This window comes from Sardina pilchardus, chromosome 3 (genome assembly GCF_963854185.1).
Source record: "Sardina pilchardus chromosome 3, fSarPil1.1, whole genome shotgun sequence".
NCBI lineage: Eukaryota > Metazoa > Chordata > Actinopteri > Clupeiformes > Clupeidae > Sardina > Sardina pilchardus.
The window spans coordinates 21988080-21998079 of record NC_084996.1 but is presented as its reverse complement, the minus strand read 5'-3'; the positions used below and the strand labels follow the sequence as shown (position 1 = coordinate 21998079).

Sequence of the window (10000 nt, the reverse complement as noted above, 5' to 3'; positions counted from 1 at the left end):
TCCTCCTCCTCCTCCTCCTCCTCTGGAGGGTGGGCGCTAATAAATCGCACGCCTGGGCTGGGCTGAGTGTGAGCGGCGGGCTTTAGATTAACGCTGCAGCGGGCTGGATGTAAACGCTGTTGAATGTATGCATCAGTTCAGCTCCGCCAGTTCTCCACGGCTGCCGGGGCCTCGTCGCAGCCTCGTCGCGCTCCTCCTGGTGCTCTCCACAACGCTGCGCTGCTATCTGGCAGCAGAGCCAGAGGAGGGAGGAGGGTGCTGAGCAGCCCAACACTAATGTCCTTCTGAAGGGGAGCCTTGAGCCACCATTACATACTGTAATATATATTATATTGTATATAGCCAGTAGTGTACTGTATGTACATAATATGTATGTGCCGGAATATATCAGTGCAGTCTGTTCAAGTCTATTGCTACTGTAGCTTGCTTGCATGCTATTATTTATTCAATGCGATCCACATACAGTACATCCAATTGCTATTCGTCTCAGTGTCTTTCTTTGTCGCGGTCTTGCACGCACACATGGCGATGTTAAGACATTAATGGCATGCTCGCAGCCTTCAGATATAGTTGCTGTACAGTGCCTGGGCTTGCGGTGCCTAGCCCAGCGTTTGGATATAGTGCTGTATAGAGTCTGGGCCTGCTGTATGGCCTAGCGTTTAGATATAGTGCTGTATAGAGTCTGGGCCTGCTGTATGGCCTAGCGTTTAGATATAGTGCTGTATAGAGTCTGGGCCTGCTGTATGGCCTAGCGTTTAGATATAGTGCTGTATAGAGTCTGGGCCTGCTGTATGGCCTAGCGTTTAGATATAGTGCTGTATAGAGTCTGGGCCTGCTGTATGGCCTAGCGTTTAGATATAGTGCTGTATAGAGTCTGGGCCTGCTGCATGGCCTAGCACAGAGATGCGAAAGAGTGGAAAAGAACAAAAGAGGAGAAATAAAGAAAAGCGAGCGCGTCGTGTCGTGTCGTGCCGTGCCGGCAACATCACTCTGGTCTTTGAGCCTGCGGCATCTCGTCGCCAACTGCCGGGATGTCAGGTCACATTTCAGTTAGCTGCGTGTGCATCTTAGGGACACTAGCGTGGCTAACCCCTGCCCAAATAGCCCAGCCCTCCTCCCGATCACAGATAAAACCTCACCTGACGCTGCCCAAATAGCCCACCTTCCTCCCGGTCACAGATAAAACCTCACCTGACGCTGCCCAAATAGCCCACCTTCCTCCCGATCACAGATAAAACCTCACCTGACGCTGCCCAAATAGCCCACCTTCCTCCCGATCACAGATAAAACCTCACCTGACGCTGCCCAAATAGCCCACCTTCCTCCCGATCACAGATAAAACCTCACCTGACGCTGCCCAAATAGCCCACCTTCCTCCAGAAGCCCTGGCACCTGAGTGATCCATTAGGCTGTAGGAACTACGGATGGAGGAGATGTTTGCGATGCAGTTTTCCTCTTCATGTGTTAAGCAGTAATGTTGGCTTCCTGAATTATGCAAATTCCATTTTTAGAATTCACACAAAAATCCATTATGTGCGTTTACAATTCCAATTTAAGATTCCACCCCAGGTAGGTGAGAAACAATTTATTCCATTAAAGGAATCAACACGTGATCTTTTCAACACTTTGTCTCGCTGCATTACTGCAGGAATAATTCAACAGATGGAAATGGATGTAGAAGGCAGTGAGCACAAGCAAGCTTGCGATGCGGTGCGGTGCGGTGTGGTGCAGTGTGTGTGATGTGTGTGTGTGATATGGCAGAGTCGTGGGAAACCCCTGCCCTCTGTAGGCTTTGGCTCAGAGCAACTGCCCTTCTCTAAACATGATCAATGAGTGCTCAATGACAGCCTAGTCTGCCCTGCGCCGTATTGATATTTACTCATGACTGCGTATGCGTTTGTTTACGGCTGCATTAGAGAGACATTCTACGGCATCATGGCTGATAGAAGCTGACTCGGCAACAGATAGAGGTGGAGGCGTGGGGGTGGGGTGGGGTGGGGTGGGGTGGGGTGGAGGTGCTGCATTGTGGCAGTGGCGGTGGAGGAGTAACTGGGCATCGCTCCAAAGGAAATGCCTGTTACAGGACCGACATAGAAGGTGGAAGTAGCCTGAGAAAAACCCACTCATAGTCAGAAAACCACCACTGCACCTGGAGCGCTTTGTACCTGCCCACAGTTTAGTTGGCCCCAAAATGCCCCAAACACAGAGAGAAACGCAGCCGTCAAAGATCTGCACTGCACTGCACTGTTCAAGGCCTCCGACTCCTCTTACATAAGAGTCATAGTAGTTCACAGCCCCAAGTCCCTGAGGGTCCCATTCAGATTTAGAGATTAATGATTAGCACTTGGTTTCTGGCCGATTAGGGTGCTGTGTACGGTTCAATATTTATAAAGCCCGCAGCACTGTCCACTGGAACAAAGCAGTCTGGGTCATGTATTAATAGACGGCCCACATTATCCTCGTGCATGTTTATTCAAAGATGACTTAAAATAGTGATGACAAAGCTACAGCTGGTTAAAAGCTCCGTGGAATGAAGGACTCAATCGAACAGCTCTTAAAATCGACGCCCTTCTCGGTGCAGGACGCGAATCAATAAAGGTATGAGATATTAAAGATTCATGTCAAGATGAACCCTTCTCACTCCTGACAGAACACTGGTCTCGTTCTCTCGTTTTGCTCGCACAAGACAATGCTTAGAGACTTTGAGAGTTGGCAGCTATCATGCACAGCTTTGAGTGGTCCACTATATTGTTTAAAGCAGATGCCACTCCTCACAATAGGCTGCTCTGTGTCTCTCATGAAAGCCACTGCTATCAGTGGAGTGTGTGTGTGTGTGTGTGTGTGTGTGTGTGTGTGTGTGTGTGTGTGTGTGTGTGTGTCTGTGTGTGTGTCTGTGTGTGTGTCTGTGTGTGTGTGTGTGTGTGTGTGTGTGTGTGTGTGTGTGGTGGCGGCAGTGGGAGTTGTGGAGAGTTCTCCATCAGTTGGGGCCTAATCTCTTTTGACGCCTCCCCTCAATTCATTTGAAGTTGCTGAGTCGTGTTCTGTCTCTCTCTCTCTCTGTCCTCTCTCTCTCTCTCTCTCTCTCTCTCTCTCTCTCTCTCTCTCTCCCTTTTTATTGTCATCATTTAGCTTCATACCTCCCCCTCATGCAGTTGTTTCCCTCAAATTGCATCACAAGGACTTTGAAGACGAGCCGGTCGATATCAAAGCTTGCTCGCTCACTCGCTCGCTCGCTCGCTCGCTGGCGACCGGGACGTGGGCATATGGAAGCTGGGCACAAAGCAATGTGGCCGCTCCAAATAGAACGTGTCTTTCTTCCTGCCGAGGTTCACCAAGTGCTCGGCGGAGCCGTAGGAAGATGCGGCTACTTTGTTCTTGAAGGAGATAAGAATGGGCGTTCTGGCTGAAGTCCTCCCACATGTCCTTCTGTCGAATTCGCTAAATACAGCTTCCTCGTGTCCACGCCACTAAATGGCAGAACTTTATGCCGTGTGTTGGCCCTTGTAATAATTGTATTGAAGCTAATTTAGAAGGTAAATAGAACATATTTTCAGGTAACACACTTATATCCAAAACAACGTACAAATGATAACTAAAGTTCAACCTACATTGCAAAGGGGACCTTTGTACAACAATAAATAAATACTGTTTTTACAAACACCATCAGACTAGCATAGGATGAGACAAACTTAAAGTACTAATCAAAGGAAATAGAGGATGAAGTAAGCAGAAGAGAGTAGAAGAAAGGAGGAGCATGGGAACTGCTGGGTAAGTTAGATGTGTTAGGAGAGGAGGTACTCTGGGAAGATTTGGGTCGGTTGGGAGAGGAGGTACTCTGGGAAGAGTCGGGTGGGTTAGGAGAGGAGGTACTCTGGGAAGAGTTGGGTGGGTTGGGAGAGGAGGTACTCTGGGAAGAGTTGGGTGGGTTAGGAGAGGAGGTACTCTGGGAAGAGTTGGGTGGGTTAGGAGAGGAGGTACTCTGGGAAGAGTTGGGTTGGTTGGGAGAGGAGGTACTCTGGGAAGAGTTGGGTGGGTTAGGAGAGGAGGTACTCTGGGAAGAGTTGGGTGGGTTAGGAGAGGAGGTACTCTGGGAAGAGTTGGGTGGGTTAGGAGAGGAGGTACTCTGGGAAGAGTTGGGTCGGTTGGGACTTGGGAGAGGAGGTACTCTGGGAAGAGTTGGGTTGGTTGGGAGAGGAGGTACTCTGGGAAGAGTTGGGTGGGTTAGGAGAGGAGGTACTCTGGGAAGAGTTGGGTCGGTTGGGACTTGGGAGAGGAGGTACTCTGGGAAGAGTTGGGTTGGTTGGGAGAGGAGGTACTCTGGGAAGAGTTGGGTTGGTTGGGAGAGGAGGTACTCTGGGAAGAGTTGGGTTGGTTGGGAGAGGAGGTACTCTGGGAAGAGTTGGGTCGTCCAGAGCATCTTACAGAAGACACAGAAGGACGCCCCTGCACTGGGCAGCTCGCTCCACCGTTGAGGAACTACGAATCAGAACAGCTTGGGTGGCCATGTGTGTATGAGCGGCAGAGGCAGAGATCAGTTTTATAGGCGATCAAGTTTTCCTTTGTCAACATCGCCTGCTTGCCTTACCTTTCTGGCATAATACCCTCATACTCTTGATTAACAAGATACAAAGATAACAAACGTTATATTGTGTGGTTTTATAAGTCATGGACCACTGTGTGTGTGTGAGCCAGTATGTCTGAGCGCTGTCTTCCCCAGATACACTCTCATGCTCTTCATTAGAAGGCCACTCCTATGGGGACGTGGGGGACGTGGGGGGGCGGGGGGCTGCACCAGTGTATAGCTAAAAGGCGGAAAATCACATTTAATATGAAATCTTCTCAATTACACGTCACCCACAGACATTCTAGTAGAGCCTACTACAGTATAGCACAGTATTTATGCAGATGCCACTGAGGCAGGGCTGTGCATCCTTTCAGTGCAATCAGTCATCATTTGGTGAATTTACTTCATTTGAATATCTGTGTGCAAGCATTAAGTCTTCTCCTCAGATTTTACTACTGACTATTTACAGGCCTCCAAAACATTCAGCTAAAGTCTTTCTTGAAGAGTTTGGTGAACTGCTATCAGTCATTTGCATAGAGTTTGACTGTCTTATTATATCAGGGGATCTAAACCTACATGTGGATAATCCTGAAAACAATTATGCCAAGGAATTCATTGCACTAATCGACACTTTCTCCCTAACACAGCATATACAGGAGCCAACACACTCTCAAGGCCATACACTCGACCTCGTTATCACAAAGGGTCTCAATGTCTCCACAGCTGTTAAAGACCTGGCGTTATCTGATCATTTCTGCGTGTTCTTTGATGTGTCTATGTCCCCACACAGTCAGAACAGATCTATGTTGGTAAAAAGGAGAATCATAAATGATAAGACAAGTGTTCTTTTTGAGCAAGCACTCTCACAGACATCAAGTAATTTGTCAGACTCAGTAGAAGACTTATTGGATCACTTTAATGCAAAAATGGCAAACATTATGGATGGCATTGCTCCCTTAAAATCCAAGAAAGTTAAGGACAAACAGAAAGCACCATGGAAGCAAAATCCAGCGGTTAAACTCCTAAAAAGAGAGTGTAGGAAGACTGAAAGAAAATGGCGTAAATACAAACTTCAGATCCACTATGACATCCATAAAGACATGCTCCGCACATATAACTTTGAAATGTGCAAAGCAAGACAGTCTTTCTTTTCTAACATCATCAGTAGGAGTTCAAATAACACTCGTGTTTTATTTTCCACTGTCGAAAAGTTAACAAATCCTCCCTCACAATTAGTGCCCGAACTTCTCTCAACTAATAAATGCAATGAGTTTTCATGTTTTTTTAAAGGTAAAATTGACAAAATCAGACTCAATATATCTGCTAAATTACTCATTCAACACCCGGAACTTCCAGCTACAAATAGAGGGAAACTTAACTTGATGTCAGAGTTCAATTTGATAGACTACGAAACACTTGAAAAAACAGTACAGATTCTCAGCTCCTCCACGTGTGTCTTAGACACCCTGCCTACAAATTTCTTCAAAACTGTTTTTCACCTTATAGCCTCAGATGTCCTTCACATTGTAAATACATCACTGCTGTCTGGCACTTTTCCTAAGTCACTAAAAACAGCTGTTGTAAAGCCACTGCTCAAGAAGAATAACCTGGATGCCCCCATTTTAAACAATTACAGGCCCATATCCAATCTACCTTTTATTGGCAAAATTATTGAAAAAGTAGTCTTTAATCAACTAACCACCTTCCTAACATCAAATGGGTATTTTGATTACTTTCAGTCTGGTTTTCGGGCAAATCACAGCACTGAAACAGCTCTCATTAAGGTTTTCAATGACATACGTCTCAACACAGATTCTGGTAAAACATCAGTCCTAGTGCTACTGGACCTTAGCGCAGCATTTGACACTGTTGATCACAATATTTTACTACACAGACTAGAACACTGGGTTGGATTTACAGGCATAGTTCTAAACTGGCTCAAATCATATCTACAAGAAAGGAGCTTCTTTGTTGCCATCGGCAACTGTACCTCAACACCAACATCCCTGACCTGTGGTGTTCCCCAGGGGTCGATCTTGGGGCCACTATTATTCAACCTCTATATGCTCCCACTTGGACAAATCATCCAAAATAATTTGATTTCATATCATAGCTATGCAGATGACACACAAATTTACTTAGCTCTGTCACCAAAAGACTATGGTCCCCTTGAATCTCTATGTCAGTGTATAGAACAAATCAACACTTGGATGGCTCAAAATTTTCTTCAGCTGAACAAAGAAAAAACTGAAGCAATTATATTTGGTAAAAAGGAGGAAAGGATTAAGGTTGCCACTCTCCTTGAAACAAAAGGATTGAAAGCAAAGGATACTGTTAAAAATCTCGGTGTATTAATCGACAGTGATCTAAATTTCAACAGTCACATGAAAATGATAACTAAATCAGCTTTTTATCACCTCAAAAATATTGCCAAACTGAGAGGGCTAATGTCAAAACATGACTTAGAAAAACTCATTCATGCATTTATCTCTAGCAGGGTTGATTACTGCAATGGGCTTTTCACAGGCCTTCCTAAAAAGACTATCAAACAGCTTCAGATGATTCAAAATGCAGCAGCTAGGGTTCTCACAAAAACGAAAAGAACTGAGCACATTACTCCAATTCTTAAATCTCTGCACTGGCTTCCAGTATGTCACAGAGTTGACTTTAAAACACTACTAATTGTTTATAAATCAGTAAATGGAGCAGGACCTAAATACCTATCAGACATGTTTCAGCAGTACACACCTTCTCGTCCTCTGAGGTCTCAGGAGAAAAACCTCTTAGTAAAGCCTGCTGTTAGAACTAAACATGGCGAAGCAGCTTTTAGCTGCTATGCGGCTCAGCTTTGGAACCAACTTTCTGATGACATTAAAAAGGCCCCAACTGCAGCCTGTTTTAAATCTAGACTTAAGACCAAATTGTTCTCAGATGCTTTCTGCTAACTGTCTCTTAATTACTCCATCTGGAGTCTTTTATGTTAATTATTCCTTATTGATTTGATCTTGATTTATGCTTTGTTTTTATTTTCTATTATGATCTTTTTATTATTATTATTATTATTATTATTATTATTACTATTACTCTTTGCCCATCTATGCTTTTATCTGCTATAATTACTGTTTGGTTTTTGTTTATGTAAAGCACATTGAATGACCTCTGTGTATGAAATGTGCTATATAAATAAACTTGACTTGACTTGACTTGACTAAAATTCCAATTAAATACTTTTCCCCTATTTTGCATATGGATGTGCCGTTTCTCGCATTTGAGGCATTCAGGCTCAGATAGAGGCTTTAGATAGCCTATATGAACTGAATTCTGTTTCCTCACCCCTGAAAATTGTTTTCTGCTCTGGTGATGTTTCTATATTCTTACTGTAATTGTAATTACAGTACCTCAAAGAAAAAAATAGATGTTCTAAATTAAGATGCCAGTGGAGCTTGAGGGACAGTAATCCAAGATGGCGCCCAGCTGTGTTGTGGTGTGGGGCGCTGTGGCCCTGGCGAGGGGGTGGGGGGGGGGGTCTGCTGGTTGGAGCGGGAGTGTCTCGGCCCAGCGCTCCGGACCTTCCCCGCCTCCCCAGGAGGGATCCCTGGGAATTGAGCGTGGCTCGGAAGTGATAGGAATCACTTACATTCACAAACGACGCCCGCGAGATTCCCTCCCGAAGCAACTAAAGGATTCGCGTTTGCCCAGAAAGATGTTTAGACTGAATTGCATTAGGCTCAGACGAGATATTTCAGGGACCTCTTTTGGTTGATGTGTGTGTGTGTGTGTGTGTGTGTGTGTGTGTGTGTGTGTGTGTGTGTGTGTCTCTGTATGTGTGTGTGTGTGTGTGTGTGTGTGTGTGTGTGTGTGTGTGTGTGTGTGTGTGTGTGTGTGTGTGTGTGCGTGTGTGCGTGCGTGCGTGTGTGTGTGTGTGTGTGTGTGTGTGTGTTTTTCCAAAGGCAGAATTACATTTGCCTAATGAGGAGGTGTATGCGTGCGGGTGGGGCTGAGTGGGCCACTTAGTAATGCGGCTGATAGGTTTGGCAATGTAAAGAGAGTTGCTCTCCTCTCCCCTGCGTCGGCTGCTTCTTAAGCAGGCCCTTCTCAAACTCCCCTGGATGGCTGTAGCATTTAGAGAAGCGCCATGAAGCAGAAATCAACCATAACCTCAGAGTGCAGAACATTTCTTCACACACAACACACACATACACACACACACACACACACACACACACACACACACACACACTCAGCTTTAGTTTAGTGGGGTATGCATATTAATTAGAGAGCTAACATTATTGTAATACTACTTACCACATATTTCTTCACAGCATTTCACGGCAGATTTAAAAGGACACGAATGTCCTTCTTTCTGTATCATATGCATGTGCATATGCACCGTAGGTTTCATTCATTAAATCTTTTGCGTTGTTTTGTTTTCTCTCTCAGCAATCGAGCAGAGCATTGAGCAGGAGGAGGGCATGAACAGATCATCCGCAGACCTGCGAATCCGCAAGACACAGGTGAGATTTGTGGGCCTGCAGTAAAGCTACATCTGTTATTGAACACACAGGAAAGACAAGCAGATCATTGAACAATGCTGGTATTTTTTCATTTCTCTGGAACGTTCTGAAGATAATATCTCACTGAATCTGACACATTAGAGCTTTTTGGGCCTGCCTATTTAGTAATTTCCTGTAGCCGCATTGTGTATAAGCCTCAAGACAGTGTTTTATGCAAGTTAAAAGAAATGAAACCATATTAATAGTATATTAACTGGATCCTGCATTAACTTCATAGCTGAAGAAATTTTGCAAAACCAATGTACAGTATAAGCCGCGACTAATAGTTGGGAAATTATGGTAAGCTATCTGTTATTGGACACACAGAAAAGACAAGCAGATCACTGAACAATGCTGATATTATTTCAGTTCTCTGGAACGTTCCCAAGATTTGATGTCATTGAATCTGACACATTATCTACCCTAACTTCATGTCTCTCCACATGTAACTTCAGACCCGGAAAAACCACAGCATACCATGTTACAACTGTCTAACCCTCAAACCTTCAGATATCGATATCAGAGCCATGAAACTGGCCCAAGCCTAGTGTTTTGCCTGTTGTTTTTGTCAATGTGACATGGAAAATGTAAAACATTATGCAACATTATATTCAACAGTCATGCCCGATTTTTCCCTCGTTCATCATAAAATTGTACAAATGTTAGACAGTATTTTACTATTCACTGGTGGAAAGCTACATATTCTGATCTAGCCACCATACGTATGCGCAGCCAATTGTTTTGTTACAACACGGGAACGACAGGAACATTGTCAACCTGAGTGTGAAGAAAGTACTCCATGGATCTGCTGCTCTGTTCCCGTGCTCATGATGATGCTCTGTGATTGAGCCAATCAGAGGCTTTGCCTGGTGCCCTTTGACTC

The 10000-nt window shown here is 44.8% G+C and overlaps 1 protein-coding gene across 1 annotated transcript in view; it reads left to right on the top strand.

The window, feature by feature from the left end:
* The window catches only part of stx1b (syntaxin 1B), a 58206-nt gene that overhangs the window by 35712 nt on the left and 12494 nt on the right, over positions 1–10000 (top strand). Inside the window, exon 5 of the mRNA XM_062531181.1 lies at positions 9005–9078. Within this exon, the coding sequence (XP_062387165.1) occupies positions 9005–9078 (74 nt within the window). The remainder of the gene's footprint in view (positions 1–9004; positions 9079–10000) is intronic.